We start from the raw sequence: 21,631 nt of genomic DNA, 5'->3' as shown, positions 1-21,631 counted from the left end.
TTAAAAGAACGTCAATCTCTCCATGAATATACTCTTGATTCAGACCGAGTGGTAGTGAATTTAGTAGCATTACCACTCTAAAGAAATGTCCCATATCTCAGTCTTAAATGACATGTCTGGAGACTGACTTTCTAACAGCTTCATTTGACTCTTCTTTGGATGTAGTACTATGCTTAAATTATTTTGTTAGTCAGGGTTGGACCAAGTTGGATGGATAAGCATATGGACATACATGGAATAGTGTAGGTTAGATGGGCTTGAGATCGGTGACAGGTCGGCATAACATCGAGGGCTGAAGGGCCTGTACTGTGCTGTAATGTTCTATGTTCTAAGTTTACTATTGTAGAATGCTTGACTGAACTTGGTGTGCTTTTGTTTTTTCTGGTGTTTGATATGGTTTATCATTATCCCTGTTCTAGATACTAATTTACTACAATGGAGTAGCATGTTAGATTATTTTAGAGAACAGTTAAGCGTTATTGCTGTGCATCTGGAGGGTCACATCTAGGTCAGATTAAAGGAGGCTGCACTGTACTGTCTGTAAAGTTCAACATGAGTCAGGTGAGCTTTCTTGACAATCCAGTAATTTCATGGTCATATTTGTTATACTGGCATTTTTTACGTTTATGATCTATCTGATGATATTTTCTCAGCTTCCACAGTGAGATTTTAACTACTTTCCGGATCATTAGCTCAAACCTCTGGATTACTATTCCAGCGACATAGAAGCACTACCAAAAACATTTTACAAAGATGCAAAGTTCAATTGTGGTTACTGGAAAGTCCAAAACAAGCTGAAGAAATGACCATGAAATATGAAGACAACTAGTTATGAGATCTGATTAGAGAAACTCCAATTTAGTCAAAGCTTTCAGTGCCGTTTATAAAATATTAAATGATAATGACTTTAAGGCAAATCTGACGAGTAAAATATGAGGACACAAATATAAATGTGAAAAGTAAGTTTATAGAAGAGTTTACTTGTACGGTTTCCTTACCGAATGTTCATGATCTTTGATGTAATCCCAAAAGAATTTAATACTGACCGAATTTCAAAAGACCCAATCCAATCTGTTGATCCCACAATACTGGGGCCTTTATCTCCAGCAGTTACCAACATCTAAAAATGCAAATGTTAAGCAGTTAACTAAATGGCAGTTTCTGAAAGAGATGTAAACAATTTAGCAGAAAACGTACAGCTGAGAATTGGATTTGGCCATCAGTGCTTTTTACTTTGCCGATTCAATATAAACTAAAAGCACTAGTAGCTTGGCCTTTCTTTACCTCAGGAAGAACTGCACCTACCACGATGCAAGTCTGACCTTGTACAAAGACTTCATAACATATGAGCTTGAAAATGCCATGTTACAAAAAAAAGTTAATTTATTCCCTAAGAGGGACAAAATAAATATTTCTAACAAGACAATGCTGACTAAGTGTCATCTGCTCGTTGAAGACCTAAAAAAGATAGAAAAGCTGCAAATCCATATTTTTCGTTCTGACATATTACTTGCACTAATAAAGTTGTATGGATAGGTGAAAGTGAAAACATTAATTTCTGAATAGATCAGTTCATTAGATGTGATAGGTTTTTTAAAAAAAAATCATTTGTGGGACATGGGCTCCACTAGCAGGCCAGCATTTATTGCCCATCACTTGTTGCCCTTAAGAAGGGTGGAGCTGAGCTGCCTTCTTGAATCACTGCAGTCCACCTGCTGAGGTTGACCCACAATGCCAATATGGAGGGTCCACAATTTTGACCCAATGACAGTGAAAGAATGGTGTTATATTTCCAAGTCAGGATGGTGAGTGATTTGGAGAGGAACTTGAAGGTAATGGTATTCCTGTGTATCTGCTGCCCTTGTCCTTCTAGATGGAAGTGTTCAGGGGTTTAGAAAGTGCTGTCTGAGGACCTTTGATGCATTTCAGCCATGATCCTAGTGAATGGTGGAGCAGGTTCAAAGGCTGAATGGCTTACTCCTCTTTAAATGTTTTAGGTCTTATAGACACCACTTTCCAATAATAGGCAGCATCTACCATGTAGTACAAATGCAGCAGGTGAATTAAAACATCACCACCTTCAAATTCTCCCTCAATTCAAACACCAACCTGACTTGGAACTATATTCTGTTCCAAATCTTGGAACTACCTCTGAAACAATATATGATTCATTATGATGATGCCAGCTGATGGTAACACTGGGCAAGTCAGATCCAAGAGTGAAACTTTGCTCAAAACTGCTTTAGTTTTACAGATTGGTTTTTTAGTCAGTCACTGAACACAGAGACATGAGACTGCTGGTGTTCTTCTAACAAAATAACACAAGACAATTAAGAAAAAGCAGAACAAGACAGTTTAGAAACATAGATGGCAACAAAATAGTCAATCCTTTTCCAAGTAATAGCTTTACAGTTATTCAGTTCCAGTAAAGAATCATTTCTATCTAAATTTACTCAATTGCTTAGCTTGCAAGCGTTTCTTTTTGGACTTTCTGCCCATTCACCAGAAATGATTCTCTCCTTTATTGCTTCTCCCAGAGACACAAAACGACAGACTAACATATTGACTCTTGCCACTGAATTTTAAGAGAAACATACAGTCTTTTACAGCCCTTTTCCTTGGACTAAAATTAAAGATTTCTTTCCAAGTGGAAGGCTTCAGAACTGCCCTTCTGCTGAGATCAAACTGTTCTTCTGAAGTGAAACTTGATTTTGGTCTCTGAACAAAGATAATGGGAACTGCAGATGCTGGAGAATCCGAGATAACAAAGTGTGGAGCTGGATCCTTTTCTGATAAAGGGTCTAGGCCCAAAACATCAACTTTTGTGCTCCTAAGATGCTGCTTGGCCTGCTGTGTTCATCTAGCTCCACACTTTGTTATCTGAACATTTGTTTTCTGTAGCTGTACAAATTCAACTTCAAAAATATTTCACTGATTAACTTAACAGGTACCTTGGTTGTCATTTAAGTCACATTCTTTCTCAGCAATTATGTTGAACTTACTGTTCTAAAATGGTTTTGTGACTTTCAAAAGACATCACCTCCACATAATTTAAACTTAAAATCAGTTTCCCCCAATTTAGAATCTCATAGAACATAGAACATTACAGCACAGTACAGGCCCTTTGGCCCTCAATGTTGTGCCGACCTGACATACTGATCTCAAGCCCATCTAACCTACACTATTCCATGTACGTCCATATGCTTATCCAATGACGACTTAAATGTACCTAAAGTTGGCGAATCTACTACCGTTGCAGGCAAAGCGTTCCATTCCCTTACTACTCTCTGAGTAAAGAAACTACCTCTGCCATCTGTCCTATATCTTTCACTCCTCAATTTAAAGCTATGTGCCCTCGTGCTCGCCGTCACCATCCTAGGAAAAAGGCTCTCCCTAACCACCCCTCTGATTATTTTATATGTTTCAATTAAGTCACCTCTCAACCTTCTTCTCTCTAATGAAAACAGCCTCAAGTCCCTCAGCCTTTCCTCGTAAGACCTTCCCTCCACACCAGGCAACATCCTAGTAAATCTCCTCTGCACCCTTTCCAAAGCTTCCACATCCTTCTTATAATGCGGTGACCAGAACTGTATGCAATACTCCAAACGCGGCCGCACCAGAGTTTTGTACAGCTTCACCAAGACCTCTTGGTTCCGGAACTCGATCCCTCTATTAATAAAAGCTAAAACACTGTTTGCCTTCTTAACAGCCCTGTCAACCTGGGTGGCAACTTTCAAGGATCTGTGTACATGGACACCAAGATCTCTCTGCTCATCTACACTACTAAGAATCTTACCATCAGCCCTGTACTTTGCCTTCTGGTTACTCCTACCAAAGTGCATCACCTCACACTTGTCTGCATTAAACTCCATTTGCCACCTCTCAGCCCAGCTCTGCAGCTTATCTATGTCTCTCTGTAACCGACAACATCCTTCATCACTATCCACAACTCCACCAACCTTAGTGTCGTCTGCAAATTTACTAACCCATCCTTCTACGTCCTCATCCAGGTCATTTATAAAAATGACAAACAGCAGTGGACCCAACACTGACCCTTGCAGTACACCACTAGTAACTGGTCTCCAGGATGAACATTTTCCATCAACTACCACCCTCTGTCTTCTTTCTGCAAGCCAATTTCCGAACCAACCTGCTATATCTCCCACAATTCCATTCCTCCGCATTTTGTACAATAGCCTATTGTGGGGAACCTTATCGAATGCCTTGCTGAAATCCATATACACCACATCAACCTGTTTACTCTCATCTACCTGTTTGGTCACGTTCTCAAAGAACTCAATAAGGTTTGTGAGGCACGACCTTCCCTTCACAAAACCGTGCTGACTATCTCTAGTCAATTTATTCTTTTCTAGATGATTATAAATCCTATCCCTTATAACTTTCCCAACACTTCACCAACTGAGGTAAGGCTCACTGGTCTCAATTCCCAAATAAAAATATACTACAACCAAGATGATAGTTTACCACTATTTTCTTCAGGGCAATTGTGCGCAGTTCTGGAAATAGACAACAGACAATAGGTGCTGGAGCAGGCCATTCGGCCCTTCGAGCCAGCACCACCATTCATTATGATCATGGCTGATCATCCACAATCAGTATCCTGTTCCTGCCTTATCCCCATAATCCTTGATTCCACTAACTTTAAGAGCTCTATCCATCTCTTTCTTGAAATTATCCAGAGAGTTGGCCTCCACTGCCTTCTGGGGCAGAGCATTATAGGAGGGTTATGACAGCACTGATGTTGCCTGAGCTGGACAGTTTCAGCTATGAAGATTGGACAAACTGGCGTTGTTTACCTTGGCAGAGACGATTGAGAGGGGGCATGACTGACAGATGTGAGGAAAATCTTTCCTTCCTAGAGGGCGGTGGGAACCTGGAACTTACCTAGTACAGAGGTAGAGGCAGAATCCCTCATATCATTTAAGAAGTATTTAGACGTGCACTTGTGATGTCGGGGAATACAAGATTATGTGCTGAGTGTTGAAAAATGGGATTAGAATAATTAGGTGTTTTTTTTGACGGACCTATGGGCTGAAGGGCTTGTTTTTGTACTGGGACTCTCTCTATTGGTAATAAATACTGGTCTATGAGTAATAAATGCTGACGTAGTCAGGGACACCCACAGCCCATGAATGAACAAAGGAAAGACAAAAATGCTTTTAGCAGCAGTTTCCTTTAGGACTCAGCCAGCTCAAGCAGTCATGGTGCTAGTGAGTCACTCTTGATGATGGACATCGAAGTCCCTCAAACCAGAGTACACTTTGTGCCATTGTCACCCTCAGTGCTTCCTGTAATTCGTCTTCAATACGCAGGTGTACTCATGCTGAGGTGGTTGCAGTAGATGATAGCCAACAAGAGGTTTTCTTATCCACTTTTGAGTTGATGTGACTTAAGGAGATCCACAGTCAAATGTTGAAGACTTCCAGAGCAACTATCTCCTGATTGCATCACCACTTCTGGTCAGTCAGTCCAAAGGGATAGCAACTACCCAGGAACGGTGATGGTGGTGGCTGGAAAATTGTCTATAATGCATGATTCAATTAGTATGAATATATTAAGTTGTTGCTATGGAACAGTTCTCCCAGTTTTGGGATAAGGCCCCTTGTGTTAGGAAGGTGAATTTGCAGAATCAATTGGGTTTAGTTTGCTGTTGTTGGTCTCAGTGCCCAGGTCAATACCAGGTGTCATCCCTGGTTAACACAACTGAGTTGCTTTTAAGAAGCAATTCACATATCTGTGGAAATTGAGTCATATTTCAGCCAGGTTAGGGAGGTGATCGATATCATTCCCTGGAAGATCATTAGTAAATATCATAATGATATAATACAGACTTTTAAATCCCATCAAATACTAAAAAACTTGGACTTAGCTGACAAGAAAAAAGTTAAGAATGAGCTGGGGTGCTTTAAAATGGCCACCAAAGTCACCTGACAGTGAAACAGTCAGGGATTCAAAATATAGTCTCAACTATATTATTTAGAAATATGTGCCTCACTATGAAAAGGGTTTCCAAAGAGTAATAACCTGGATGTTAAAATTCATTGTAGGGAAATGTATAGCACACAATGAGACCTTCAAAGGTCTTTGTGGATGAAACCAGTCAATCAAATTTGGACAAGAAGGAAGATCGAAAATCTCTCAACCATATCGAAGAGTATTAAGAGAATTTCTGCCGATGTACAAATCCAACTTTTTGTGGAATACAGACTGTCCCAGTTGTGGCCAGCAGTCAGACATGAAACTTCAACATCTCCTTCTGAGAAGCCATGATTCCGAGTCTGAGGTTGTTGCTGTCAGAGCAGTGTTGGTGAGTTGCTACACTGCATCTTGAAGATGGTACACATTGTTATTAGCATCACTGGTGACAGTTAAAGTTGCTGGATGGGCTGCTTTCTCCTGTATAGTGGCGAACTTCCCGAGTGTTGTGGGATTTATGTGCCTCACTACTGCACTGTACTTTGTCCTTAATTTTCCAAATCTCACTTTACTACTTGTTTTAAAGTATGCTCCACAGTCCTAGTTTTCCAATTTGCCAAGACGCTATTCATACTGCAAAGCAATTCTTCTTTGATATTAAAATTATTACTGTGCTGTCTTTCGTGGTGACTGAAAAAATAAATATTTAAATGAAAATGTGTGGCATAAAATAATACTTTTCTAGGATCCCTATTGAACAACTCCCGAAAGCATTGATAAAAAAAGAAAAATATTGATAACTCAAAGGCTACTCAAACCTGTTGGATCTTCTCATGTGTTGGTATAGGTACATTGATGTACCCCTGATAGTTGTACCAGGATAAAATGGTTTGTAAAGTACGGTATGCACAACCCCATCCACCATCATTTATGCCGTCCTGCAAGTAGTGATGATAGGTATATGATCCGTGCACGACAAAAACCTTTTGGAAAGCAAATAAAAAGGATCTGTAAACTCAAACATTTAAAATGCATATACTGTAGTTACGATATGATACAGCACCACTCAAATGTTTGTAGTTGCAAATACTATCATTATGGCCACTTTGCAAAAATCACATTTAATATCGTAAATTCTGTGATGTACCTGGAAATCTTCAGAGCTTGGTGGTGGGATATATTTGTGTATTGTCCTCAGATGTGTATTCAATAAATCATCATTTGGAAAACTATAAGCCATGGAACGGCGCAAATAGGGTTTATCTTCTAGACCGAGTTTGTGATGTAGCTCCTATACATGCAAGAGAAAAGGTGAACATTTTAATTTGATTATTTCATAAAAACTTCATTACTTCATACAACAGATATCAATATTCAACTGTGAAAGAACACATCCAAACAAGTTCATAAGGTTCTAAGTTTCACCATATATTTTTCAATTCATTGAGGTTCATTTTGTTAACGTAGCAAAGAAGTCATGTTTCAATTGTATAGAAGACTGGTTAGACTGTACCTGACATACTATATGCAGTTTTGGTTCCCTTCCCTAACATATATACTTCACATAGAGTGAATGCAGTGGAGGTTCATCAGATTGACTCCTATGAGGAGAAATTGAGGAGACTAGACTTGCATCTCCGGAGATTAAAAGAATCAGAGGCAAACTCGTAAAACCATACAACATTCTAAAAGAGTATGATGCAAAAAAGATGTTTATCCTGACTGTGGAATGTACAATCAGATGACACATTCTCAGAATAAAAGGCAAGGTAATTAGGACTGAGATGAGGAGGAATTTCTTCACTGAATCTTTGGAATATCCAAGAGGACTATGGAATTTTGTGGACACAGAATATAGTTATACTATAGTTCTTGGTATAAATTTGCCATCAAGTTCCAGACTGGGATTGATAAATTTCTAGATACTATTGACATCAAGGGAATGAGGGAGCACCGACACCGAAGGAACTACAATGGATCAAGAAGGCAGCTCACTACCACTTTTTCAAAAGCAATTAGGGATGGGGAATGAAAGCTAGCACAGCTGGAGAAGCCCACATTCTGGAATGAATTTTAAAAATATGGAAGTAGACAGAAATATGGTAATGAGGTAGACTATAAACCATAATCTAAAATGGTGGAGCATCCTGAAGGGGGTTGATGGCCTGCTCTTACTCCTATTTTTCCATGATCCCATGTGCACACATTCAAAATTAATTGTCCTGCTTACACTAATACAACTACATATCTAGCAGCTAAGAGGGCAGCTGCACTAAACACATAAAAACTTTAAATTTATTGTTCACTTCTGGAATTGACAATCTAATCTAGACTGCAGTTCACCTTGTCCTCTTCCTTGGTTGGAATATCCTCTTATGCCCAAATATCTGTAAGGGACAACAATCAGAATACAAAGCACTTCCAATGAGTGGATTAGTACATGCCATTGCAAATGGTTCAAATATTAACTTGTTTGTAATGTATAGAGGGGATAGATAACTTATTCAAATACGTGGATATGACTTTTGACATTTTATCATAGTGTTCTGATAACACAAAATATGAACTATCTTCACAATGAACTATTGACTTTCCAAATTCTATTATATATTTAATACCTGGCTTTTCACAGGACCAAAACAATTTTAGAAAGACATTAACTTAAAATGATGGCTACAATGATCACCTGACCACAGGGTCACACCAAGCTCCAGGAAACCTCTCAGTGATGAAAGGCTTGCCTCCAATTATCCAGCTTCAAAACCAATGGCCCCAGATGCAGGATTCCACGAACAAGCTGTTTTGCAAGCAAGCGCTTTGGCAAAGCACAGGAAATTGATTAGCATCTGGAACTGGGATAATCTTGTGCTCTTTCTCAGTTTCTCAAATGACAAAAGCAGCCAGTGATAATGCAAACTATACAGAAACATCCAAACACCAAGGATGCAAAAATATCTACAATATTTATGGCCGCCATTGAATCATATCCATAATCAACTGGGGATTCAAGTTTAAAATCAACCTATCAAGGACACATTAAAGACTTTAAACTGCAGATTCTTTTATCTTTTGTTATACTGAACACTATAGCTTTTCTAACGTTGTACATGTGTTTATGCCTGTGTTTGACATCACATCAATATCATTTTTCTCACTGAAATAAGATTGTTCTTTGCATTCAATAAACGTTGCGACTGGATCATTTTTAGGTTTTGTGAACTATTGAACTACTTTTTAAAAAAAATTAGTTATGGCTACATTCTCCATAAGACCATAAGACATAGGAGTGGAAGTAAGGCCATTCGGCCCATCGAGTCCACTCCGCCATTTAAATCATGGCTGATGGGCATTTCAACTCCACTTCCCTGCACTCTCCCCGTAGAGCTTGATTCCTTGTGAGATCAAGAATTTATCGATCTCTGCCTTGAAGGCATCTAACATCCCGGCCTCCACTGCACTCTGTGGCAATGAATTCCACAAGCCCACCATTCTCTGGCTGAAATGTCTCATTTTCATTTTAAATTTACCCCCTCTAATTCTAATGCTAGAAAAAGACTATTACATCTTTGTTGCAGCCAAATGAGAGATGCCAGCTTCCTTATCTGGTCCTAACAGGGTGGTCCTGATTCCTATTGTCCGATATAGTATCTGTAGAGTACAATAGTTTTAAAAAAGGAACCAAAACCACACCAATGACCATAGGCAATACCTTACCGCACATGTTTCATGAAAAAAAATTGGTTAAAAGACATTCTCAGCTTGAATTAATATTTTCCTCAAGAGAATTAACACAGCCAGATTCCTTATTAAGCATTTGTACAGGGCATCTGTTTTTTGCTGGTTATGCCTACATGTTCAGTGGTGAGTGGGGTTCCACAGGGCTCTGTCCTTGGGCCTCTACTGTTTGTAATTTTTATTAATGACTTGGATGAGGGGATTGAAGGATGGGTCAGCAAGTTTGCAGACGACACAAAGGTCGGAGGTGTCGTTGACAGTGTAGAGGGCTGTTGTAGGCTGCAGCAGGACATTGACAGGAATGCAGAGATGGGCTGAGAGGTGGCAGATGGAGTTCAACCTGGATAAATGCGAGGTGATGCATTTTGGAAGGTCGAATTTGAAAGCTGAGTACAGGATTAACGATAGGATTCTTGGCAGCGTGGAGGAACAGAGGGATCTTGGTGTGCAGATACATAGATCCCTTAAAATGGCCACCCAAGTGGACAGGGTTGTTAAGAAAGCATATGGTGTTTTGGCTTTCATTAACAGGGGGATTGAGTTTAAGAGTCGTGAGATCTTGTTGCAGCTCTATAAAACTTTGGTTAGACCGCACTTGGAATACTGCGTCCAGTTCTGGGCGCCCTATTATAGGAAAGATGTGGATGCTTTGGAGAGGGTTCAGAGGAGGTTTACCAGGATGCTGCCTGGACTGGAGGGCTTATCTTATGAAGAGAGGTTGACTGAGCTCGGTCTCTTTCCATTGGAGAAAAGGAGGAGGAGAAGGGACCTAATTGAGGTATACAAGATAATGAGAGGCATAGATAGAGTTGATAGCCAGAGACTATTTCCCAGGGCAGAAATGGCTAGCACGAGGGGTCATAGTTTCAAGCTGGTTGGTGGAAAGTATAGAGGGGATGTCAGAGGCAGGTTCTTTACGCAGAGAGTTGTGAGAGCATGGAATGCGTTGCCAGCAGCAGTTGTGGAAGCAAGGTCATTGGGGTCATTTAAGAGACTGCTGGACATGTATATGGTCACAGAAATTTGAGGGTGCATACATGAGGATCAATGGTCGGCACAACATTGTGGGCTGAAGGGCCTGTTCTGTGCTGTACTGTTCTATGTTCTATGTATTGCTCAACCCTGGTTGCCTTTGAGAAGTGGTAATAAGCTATCTTCTTGAATCACTGCAGTCATTTTGGTGTAGGTAAACACACTGTTGTTAGGATAGGAATTACAGGATTTTGATCTAGTGACAGTGAGGTAACATCAATATATTTCCAAGTCAGGATAGGGAGTGTCTCAGCGGGTAACTCGTGGTGTTCCCATGGATATGCTGCCCATGTCCATGGTAAAGGTCATGGACTTGGAAGGTGGTGTCTAAAGTAACCTTGGTGATTTTATACAGTACATTTTGTAAATATTTTCCACTGTTGCTTCAGTGTGACGGCAGAGGAAAGAGTGAATGTTTGAGGAGGTGATGTCAATCAAATGGGATGTTTTGTATTGGATAGTGTAAATCCTTTAGGGGGTTGCTGGAGCTCCACTATTCCAGATAAGGAGGGAGCATTCCATCACACTCTTGACTTGAGGCTTGTAGATGGGGCAGATAAACTTTGAAGAGTTAGTTAGTTACTCACTGCAGGACTCCTCGCCTTGGATCTATTTTTAAAGCCACAGTTGTTTTATGTGGCTAGTCCAGTTCAGTTTCTGGTCAATGGTAACCTTTAGGACATTGACAGTGGGGAATTCAGTGATGGCAATGCCATTGAATATCAAGGGACGATGAGTTAGATTCTGTCTTGTTGGAGATGGTAATTGCCTGGCATTTGTGTGGCACAAGTATTACTTGCTACTTGTCAGCTCAAGCTTGGATATCATCCAGGTTTTGCGATGTGGGGTCAAGGAATACTTCTAACCTTACAAATGAGGGAAAGCCATTGCTAAACTATTTTAAGCATATTACTTTAAGCAACTCTAGAAAGTAACCTGAGGCTGAGACAGTTGACCTGCAATGATGATAATTATTATCCTTACTGCCACACTTGTCTCCTACCAACAGAAGGTTTTCCCTCACCCCTTTCTGATTCCTGTTGTCTCTAATTCTGTAGCCTGACGTCAAGGGCAGTCACTCTTACCTTCCTCTGGATAACACCTCTTTTGTCCATGGCTGAAATAAGGTAAAACTGTAGTCAGGAGCTGACTGTCCCTAGTAGGGCTAAAATTGAGCATCGGTGAGCTGCCTATTACAAAATAGACACTGCTTGATAACTCTGTTGATGATTCCTTCTAGCACCTTACCGATAATTAAGGGCAGACTGACGGGGCATTAACTGGCTAGCTTTGAAATGTCCTGCATTGTGTGTTCAGGACATAGCTGGGAAATGTTTCAGATCATCATCTTTGGCAAGTTCTCAAGCATAAGTCATCAATACAATTGCTGTAATATTGTCAGAGCAGACAGACTTTACAGCATCCATCATTGAGGATGCCAATATTTGTAGATCCTCCTCCTCCAAAGAGTTCTTTAACTGTGCACTACAAGTCACAACTGGTTTTGGCAGGACTACAGAGCTGAGGTCCAATGTGTATGAACCATTTAGCTCCATCTATTTCTTGCTGCTACTGGATGCTTGGTATGTACGTAATCATATGTTGTAGCTTCACCAGGTTGATCCTTCATTTATAGCATTTGCCCGATGCTATACCTGGCATACCTTCTTACACTTGTCTTTGAACCAGGGTTGATCCACTGGTTTATGGAAAGCTTGACAGGGTGCTCACTCTTCTCTGTTTTTGCACCACCATCATGAAAATCTTCATATAATAAGGATAGAATACACAAGTAAGTTGCTATTTCGACACACTCTGGCAGAAGAGAAGGGGATGCATTTATGATAGCAAAACTGGAACAGGCTTGACAAGACTCTATCTACTTCTTAAGAAAGAAAAGCCAGGTGACAAACTTTCTTTTAATACTGGAAAGTGTGAGTGAGTGAATGAGAGAGAGTGCTCATGTGTGCAAGTATGTGTGTGCGTGCACGTGCGCATGAAGATCATATGCTTGATGTCATGTCTTGTTATTTTTCTCAGGGTTAGCAGGAAATAAAATTGCTCTTTTGCTTACTCTAGAAAACCTTCTAAATGACATATTATTGCTCACAAATAATGTTAATGTTAACTAATTTTTATTTGGAGAAAGGCATAGCCATGTTCTAAAAAGAGCAGCAGGGTGGCACAGTGATTAGCACTACAGCTTCACAGTACCAGGCACCCAGCCTTGGGTGACCGTCTGTGTGGAGTCTGCATGGGTTTCGGCCAGGTGTTCCAGTTTCCTCCTACTGTCCTTTCCCTGGACTATTGGAGGCTCAAGAGTGACCTTATAGAAGTTTATAAAATTGTGAGGGGCACGGATAGCATGAACAGCCAAGGTATTTTTCCTAAGGTGGGGAGTCCCGAATTAGAGGGTATACGTTTAAGGTGAGGGGGCAAAATTTAAAAAAGGGCACAGAGTGGTATGTGTCTAGAACGAGCTGCCAGAGGAAGTGGTGGAGGCAGATACAATTACAACATTTAAGAAGCATCTGGACGGGTGTATGAATAGGAAGGATTGAGAAATATGGGCCAAATGCTAGCAAATGGGACTAAACCAGATTGGGATGTTAGCACAGACAAATTGGACTGAAGGGTCTGTTTTTGTGCTGTTTGACTCTATGACCTTATGTGCAGTTAGGTGTACTGGCTATGCTAAATTGCCCCATACTATGTATAGAAGGTCAGTTAACAATGGTAAATTTGGGGTGACAAGAATGGGGCAGGATACACTATGGAGAATTGGTGCAGACTCAACAAATGGTCTCTAACTGCATTAATGCCTCTCCCTTCTAGTCATAATGACAGAAACAAAGGAAGTATAGGTTATTAAGCCCCTAATTTTGTTCAATAAAATCACAGTTGATCGGTGAGCCCTGTAACTATCTTTGCAACTTTTCATAATATCCTTTATTAATAAATACCTATCAATTTAGTTTTAAAATTAACAATTGGCTTGGAATCAATAGTTGTGTATAAATAAGAGTTTCAAATTTTCTTTCCAAACTCTTTATATGGAGTAAGCATTTCCTAATTCACTTCTGGAAGGGCTGGTTCTAATTGTCATCTTCTGTCCCTTGATCCTCAACTCCACAACCAACACAGTAGTTTTTCTCTAATCACCCTGTTTATTCCAATTAACATCTTGATAACTTCAATCAAATCCCTTCACCTTCTAAATTCTAATTAGTACAACTCTCAATTTGTAATTTCCATTCATAACTTAGTCTGTGGGATTGAGGTATCACACTGGTAAATTTACCTTGCATTTCATTAGACTTTTTGATACTAGCTGTAGCTTTCATGATATTTTAACAACCTCTGTGAATATACCCTGAAGGCTCTTTGGATCTCTGAGATAATGGGAACTGTAGGTGCTGGAGAATCCGAGATAACAAAGTGGGCAGCTGGATGAGCATAGCAGGCCAAGTAGCATCTTAGGAGCACAAAAGCTGACGTTTCGGGCCTAGGCCCTTCATCAGAAAAGGGGGGGTGGGGAGAGGATTCTGAAATAAATAGGGAGAGAGGGGGAGGCGTACCGAAGATGGATAGAGGAGAAGATAGGTGGAGAGGAGAGTATAGGTGGGTAGGTAGATGGCGGAAGTGTCGGAGAACACCTACACTTGGTTCGCAATAAACAACTGCACCTCCCAGTCGCAAACCATTTTAACTCCCCCTCCCATTCCTTAGACCACATGTCCATCCTGGGCCTCCTGCAGTGCCATAATGATGCCACCCATAGGTTGCAGGAACAGCAACTCATATTCCGCTTGGGAACCCTGCAGCCCAATGGAATCAATGTGGATTTCACCAGCTTCAGATTCTCCCCTCTGCCCACTGCATCCCAAAACCAGCCCAGCTCATCCCCGCCTCCCTAACCTGTTCTTCCTCTCACCGATTCCCTCCTCCCACCTCAAGGCGCACCTCCATTTCCTACCTACTAACCTCATCCCGCCCCCCCCTTGACCTGTCCATCCTCCCCGGACTGATCTATCCCCTCCCTACCTCCCCACCCATACTCTCCTCTCCACCTATCTTCTCCTCTATCCATCTTTGGTCTGCCTCCCCCTCTCTCCCTATTTATTTCAGAATTCTCTCCCCACCCCACCTTTTCTGATGAAGGGTCTATGCCCGAAACGTCAGCTTTTGTGCTCCTAAGATGCTGCTTGACATGCTGTGTTTATCCAGCTCCACACTTTGTTAACTCTTTGGACCTCTATTTCTTCCAGCTTTCTCCTATTTAGAAAATACATGGATCCATCCCAGTTAAGTCCAAAATAGAAATCCTCACAGGTACCTACACCGATATCCATTTCCTACAGTCTTGTCCAACCACTTGATCCATTAATATCTTGAGTATTATTGAAAAAGACACATTTTGTCAAATCTTTTCACCTTGCACTTATCAGAACATTTTGCATGAACACCAATTCAAGGAGAAAGATGATATTTATATTGCTTGAGAAAAACTCTGATTGTTTGGTAGGTGAATTCTGATTGATAGAGACAGTGCCATAGAGAATGCACATGTAAATGCCAATTGACAGTTAACAGCCAGGCTTTCTTGAATTTTAAACCAAAAAGGCTAAATCTAAAGAATATAAATTGTTGCAACAATTTCTAAACACTTTTACTGATTTGTACTCTTTCCCATTAACAGATTTTCTCAAGTTTACTATGAACAATTTTAACTTATCCTGTTATATTAACCTTCACCAAAATCTAGAAAATTAACAGCTATTTTGCATTCTTTTGAAACACAACGTTGAACTCAATCATATTACAAATGCCATTAGATATGGGTTCATATGCAGTCAAATTGTTCACTGTATCTTGGCTGATCACATTATTAAATACAATCCATTGTTGGTTCTAAGACCTATCATTACAGAAAACTATCTTGAGGAAATAAATTTGGTACATTTTGGACATGATCTAAATCGCTAATCTCAAAATTAACAATCGTTTAAGTCCCCAGGTAAAATCATGATGCCTTTGCTGTGCACTTGTAATGTGTGCTCTCAGAGCACAGCTCCTACCAGGGAGCCTATTCATATCTCCACAACATTTTTCTAATTTTTAAAAAGAGCATAAAAAGTCTAAGATAGTAGGAACTGCAGATGCTGGAGAATCTGAGATAACACGGTGTAGAGCTGGATGAACACAGTAGGCCAAGCAGCATTAGAGGAGCAGGAAAGCTGAAAAAATGTTTTCTGAAGAAGGGTCTCGACCCGAAACATCAGCTTTCCTGCTCCTCTGATGCTGCTTGGCCTGCTGTGTTCATGCAGCTCTACACCATGTTATAACAAAGTGTAGAGCTGGACGAACACAGCAGGCCAAGCAGCATCAGAGGAACAGGAAGTCTGATGCCTTTCATCATATCCTCTCTTTTCGTTTAAGTCTAAAATTATTTGAATCATTTGGGCTACATCTCTCCCACTACTAGTTTTGGTTTCCTTCCTGAACTTTATAACCTGGTTTATTCAGCTGCTAGGCCTTACTATCCGTCAACCAGATCTCAAAAATAGTTACAATACAGCACCTTTCAAGTTGAAATTGCATCTACAATTCATTCTAAGTAGTTCTTATATTGTGATGTATGAAGGGCGCTTATTTGGTCCCTATAATTCCTATAGTCTTTCTGTTCAGCTTTGGCGTCTCTTGTCACATTTCTTACCTTCTTTCTATCTACGCTACCAAATGTGGTAAACACTTACGAACACTTTGACCAAGCCAAGCCTTAATCCACTGTACTAAAGAGATTATAAACTAAATTTATAACCTATTCTTGTATGCTAACTTTCACACCTTACTGTCAGTCAAGAAGTAAAATTGTTCAGTCTGGAACTATGAATCTAAAAGAAGCAAACTACTGCTAATGCTGGAAAACTAAATTAAAACAGAAAATGCTGAAAATACTCTGTAGATTAGTGAATTAGAGGTATCATTAAGAACTGTGGCTCTAATTGGCTCAGGTCTAGCAACACCAAGTTTGTCACGGAGTGTTGCCTCTTTTGCAACACTCAATTAACAGACAGATTGCCTTGTTGCCAGTATCCTCTCCTTCCTCCATGCAGATTAATTACTTAAAATTGATCACAGGGCAAAAATAAAATAATAGTGTCTTCAGACGCAAATGTTTCAAGGAAGCAGAATAAGCATGGTGGATCTGCTTGAAAAGTGTTTTGACGTTTCATTGTTTGAACAACTTATCTACCTACGAAGCACAAAAGGGAAAAAAATTAGAAGAAACAACTTCAAAAGTTATTTAGAGGTATGAGAAGTGATTCAGAAGTCAGCATTTTCACTGCTTTCAGGAACATTATTCAAAATTGGGAACTGTAAATATTACTCTCAGCACAGGTGTCATGAGATCTAATTTGGAAGACTACATCCTTGGATAAGCATATGGATAATGATGGGATAGTGTAGGGGGAGGGGCTTAGATTAGTTCACAGGTCGGCGCAACATCGAGGGCTGAAGGGCCTGTTCTGCGCTGTATTGTTCTAGGTTCTATCATGTTAAATCATAATTTTTATTAACAACTGAAAAGATAAGTTTGGAACAATCCAAAACTGACAATATCTTAGAATCATGAAGAGTTATGGCATAGGAGTAAGCCGTTCAGCCCACTGTGTCTGCAGTGACACTGCAAATGGGCATTATGATTTAGTGTCATTCTCCTGGTTCTCATATCTTTGTATGTTATTTTTGTTCAAATAATCATTTAATGCCCCCACAGTGTCATACAGCACGGAAACAGACTCTTTCGTCCAACCAATCCACGCTGAACATAATCCCAAACTAGACTAATCCCACCTGCCTGCTCATGGCCCATCTCCCTCCAAACCGTTCCTATTCACGTGCCTATGCAAACGTCTTTTCAAAGTTGTAATTGTACTTGCATCCACCACTTCATCAGGAACTTCATTCCACACAAAAACCACCCTCTGTGTAAAAAAAATGCTTCTTATGTCTTTTTAAAATCTCTCACCTCACCTTGAAAATGTGCCTCCTAGTCTTGAAATTCCCTGTCTCAAGGAAAAGACAACGACTATCAACTCTATCTATACATCTCATTTTTAGAATAAACTTCTATCAGGTCACCTTTCAACTTGCTACGCTCCAGTGAAAAATGTCCTAGTCAATCCATCCTTTCCTTATAACTCAAACTTCCATTCCCAGCAACACTTTGATAAATCTCTTCTGAATCCTCTCTAGCTTGACAATATCCTTCCTATAATTGGGCGATCAAAACTCAACAAAGTATTGCAGGTGAGGACTCATCGATGTCCCAATTCCTATACTCAAAGGACTGAGCAATGAAGGCAAGCATGCCAAATGCCTCTTTAGCCATACTGTCTACATGTGATGCAAACTTTAAAGAATCATGGACCTGCACCCCTAGGTCCCTCTGTTCTACAACACCATCCAAGGCCCTATCATTAATGATATAAGCCCTATCCTTGTTTGTTGTAACAAAGTGCAATTCCTCACATTTATCCAGATTGAACTACATCTGCCATTTTTCAGCCCATTGACCCATTTGATCAATATCCCTTTGTAATCTTAGAAAACCTTTCTCACTTGTCTACAATGCCAATTTTGGTGTCATCTGCAAACTTACTAACCATGCCTTCTATATTCTCATCCAAATCAAACGGCATCCATCACACTTTCTGGCTGTGCATTCAAGGCCTGAACCACTTGTATGAAAATTATTTTTCTCATATCACAATTGCTACTTTTATAAATCACTTTAAATCTGTGCCTTCTCATTTTCAATCCTTTAACTTGCCTGAAAGATTTTCCCTATCCGGATCTTTCCAGGTTTTGAAAATTTCTATTAGATCTCCTTTTAGTCTTTTCTCTCCAATGAGAATTGAGTTAAGTTACTAGAGTTAAGGAGAATCCAAAGAGATTCTATAAGTACATTAATGACAAAAGAGTAACTAGGGAGAGAATAGAGCCCCTTCAAGATCAATGGGACCACCTATTTGTGGAACCACAGGAGATGGGTGAGATATTAAATGAATATTTTGTGTCAGTATTAACTGTGGAGAAAGACACAGAAGGCAGGGAATTTGGAGAAATAAATTTTGATGTCTAGAAAAGATTTCTGTTATGGACCAAACCAAACCCCTTCAAAATATTCAGAAAATAGTCTAGACCTTAAGTCCCTAATTTTTTTTATTTTAAAAGTAAATGAAAGATGTTACATTCCAGATGCAATTTGATTGATCAAACTACTAGATTTAAAGCAAAACAGGCTTTATCCATCCACTTTGGTTAAAATACAACAAAAGGAGGAATTGGAATAACTCAATTCTATTGGAAAATTTAATAATAGATACGGTAACTATTACTAATTAACTGTTCCAATACAGTAATATCCCATAAACACACCCTTAGCAAAAGGCAAATACAGAAAACAGATTGTCTCGCATGCAATTCCCATAGCACGCCTAGAAAACCCAGCCTTTTGCCGTAACGGAGAGGGGTAAAAATAGCTTCAACTTTTTTAAGATGCTAGCAAGTTTTGAGAAGATTTGTAGCTCAGGTTGAGGTTCTGGATGTGAGTTGGCTCGCTGAGCTGGAAGGTTCGTTTTCAGACGTTTCGTCACCATTCAAGGTAACATCATCAGTGAGCCTCCGACGAAGCGCTGGTGTTATGTCCCGCTTTCTATTTATCTGGTTAGGTTTCCTTGGGTTGGTGATGTCATTTCCTGTTCCTTTTTCTCAGGGGATGGTAGATTGGCTCCAAATCAATGTGTTTGTTGATGGAGTTCCAGTTGGAATGCCATGCGTCTAGACATCACCAACCCAAGGAAACCTAACCAGATAAATAGAAAACGGGACATAATACCAGCGCTTCGTCGGAGGCTCACTGATGATGTTACCTAGAATGGTGACGAAACGTCTGAAAACAAACCTTCCAGCTCAGCGAGCAAACTCACATCCAGAACCTTTTTAAGATTCCAACAGCAACTGCTGAAAGCCAGAACTAAAAACTAAATGGCCACACCCGTTCAGACTGCTTCTATTGTTCCAACTTTTAAAAAAGCCTAAGGCCTCGCAAGCTGTTTATCCCCAGGACCTGATCAGGTCTTTCCCAAAACTTTGTGGGAAGCTAAGAACAGATTTCTAGGCCCCTTGCTGAGATAAATGTATCATCAACAGCCACAGGTAAGGTGAAGGAAGACTGGAGGTTAGCTAATGTGGTGCCATTATTTGAGAAAAGATGTAAGGAAATGCCAGGGAACTGAAGACCAGTGAGCTTTACGTCTGAGATGGGTAAACTGTTGGAGGGGATTCTGAGGGACAGGATTTAACATGCATTTCGAAAGGAAAGGACTGATTGGGATAGTCAGCATGGTTTCACTTGTGGGAAATCATGTCTCAGTAACTTGAAGTGACAAAGAAGATCGATGAAGGCAGAGTGGTAGATGTTGGACTTCAGCAAAGTGTTTAACAAGGTTCTGTCTGGTAGACTGGTTAGTAAGATTAGATCACAAGGGATCTGGGAGAGCTAGTCAACTGGATATAAAAATTGGCCTGTAACCAGTAGTGTTCGACAAGGATCCGTGCGGGGTCCACCGCTTTATGTCATTTGGATGTGAATCTAGGAGGTATGGTTAGTAAGTTTACAGATGACACCAAAATAGGTGGTGGAATGGGCAGTGAAGAAGATTATATCAGAGTATAACAGAATCTTGATCAGATGGACCAATGGGCTAAGGACTGGCAGTGGAATTTAATTCAGGTAAATGTGAGGTGTTACATTTTGGCAAGGCAAAGCAGGGCAGGACTTAAATAAAATGGTAGGGCTTAAGAAGTGTTGCCAAACAAAGAGACCTGGGGTGCAGGTGCATAATTTTTGGAAGTGGAGTCGCAAGTAGTAAAGGTGGTGAAGGCGGTGTTTGGCATGTTTGTCTTCATTGGTCATAAACTCGAATACAGCAATTGGGATGTCATGTTGCGGCTGTACAGGATGTTGGTGAGGCCACTTTTAGAATACTGCACACAATTCTGGTTCTCTCTTTATAGGAAAGAAGTTGTTAAGCTTGAAAGGGTGCAAAAAAGATTTATAAGGATGTCACTGGGACTGGAGGGTTTGAGCTATAGACAGATGTTGAATCAGTTGGGACCTTTATCCCTTGGAGTGTCAGAGGTTAGAGTGACCCTTATAAAGATTTATAAAATTGTGATGGGCATGGATAGGGTGAATAGCCAAGGTATTTTTCCAAGGGTTGGGGAGTCAAAAACTAGAAGGCATAGCTTTAAGGTGAGGGGAAAGGTTTATAAAGGAACTCAGGGGCAACATTTTCATGCAGAGTGTGTTGCATGTATGAAACGAGCTGCCAGCAGGAGTGGTGGATGTGGGTACCACTAAAAAATTTAAAAGGCATTTGGGTGAGTATTGAATTGAAAGGGTTCAGGGAGATATGTGCCAAATACTGGCATTGGGACTAGGTCAGTTAGGGATGTCTAGTTGGTTTGGATGAGTTGGACTGAAGGGTCCGTTTCTGTGCTGTATGACTCTATGACAGTCTCAACTTAACAGAACTGTTGTGGTGCAAAAGAAGGCCATTTGGTCCATCATGCTTGCACAGGCTCTTCAAATGTCAATTATGATCTAGTGCCATTCTCATGCTTTATCTCCCCTTACCCTTGTATACTATTTCTATCCAAATAATCATCCAATGCCTTAGAAATGTAGAAAATAGGATGAGTAGGCTATTTGACATTTCATGGCTGATTAACATACTCAGTAACCTGTTCCTGCTTTATGCAACAGAACATAGAAAATAAGAGGAGTAGGCCACTCAACCCCTTTCAATGGCTGAACAGAACCTGCCTTAACTAAATTTCCAAGCAACGCATTCCA

At 40.3% G+C, this 21,631-nt stretch overlaps 1 protein-coding gene across 1 annotated transcript in view; it reads right to left on the bottom strand.

Moving 5' to 3' along the window:
• LOC125450831 (ufm1-specific protease 2-like) overlaps positions 1–21,631 on the bottom strand; it is a 79,363-nt gene that overhangs the window by 2,630 nt on the left and 55,102 nt on the right. Inside the window, exons 7-9 of the mRNA XM_059644835.1 lie at positions 7,085–7,228; positions 6,756–6,920; positions 999–1,120 (exon numbers count right to left, since the gene is read on the bottom strand). Of these exons, the coding sequence (XP_059500818.1) occupies positions 999–1,120; positions 6,756–6,920; positions 7,085–7,228 (431 nt within the window). The remainder of the gene's footprint in view (positions 1–998; positions 1,121–6,755; positions 6,921–7,084; positions 7,229–21,631) is intronic.

Source organism: Stegostoma tigrinum, chromosome 3, assembly GCF_030684315.1.
Source record: "Stegostoma tigrinum isolate sSteTig4 chromosome 3, sSteTig4.hap1, whole genome shotgun sequence".
Lineage (NCBI taxonomy): Eukaryota > Metazoa > Chordata > Chondrichthyes > Orectolobiformes > Stegostomatidae > Stegostoma > Stegostoma tigrinum.
This window is presented reverse-complemented; position numbering and strand designations above follow the sequence as displayed.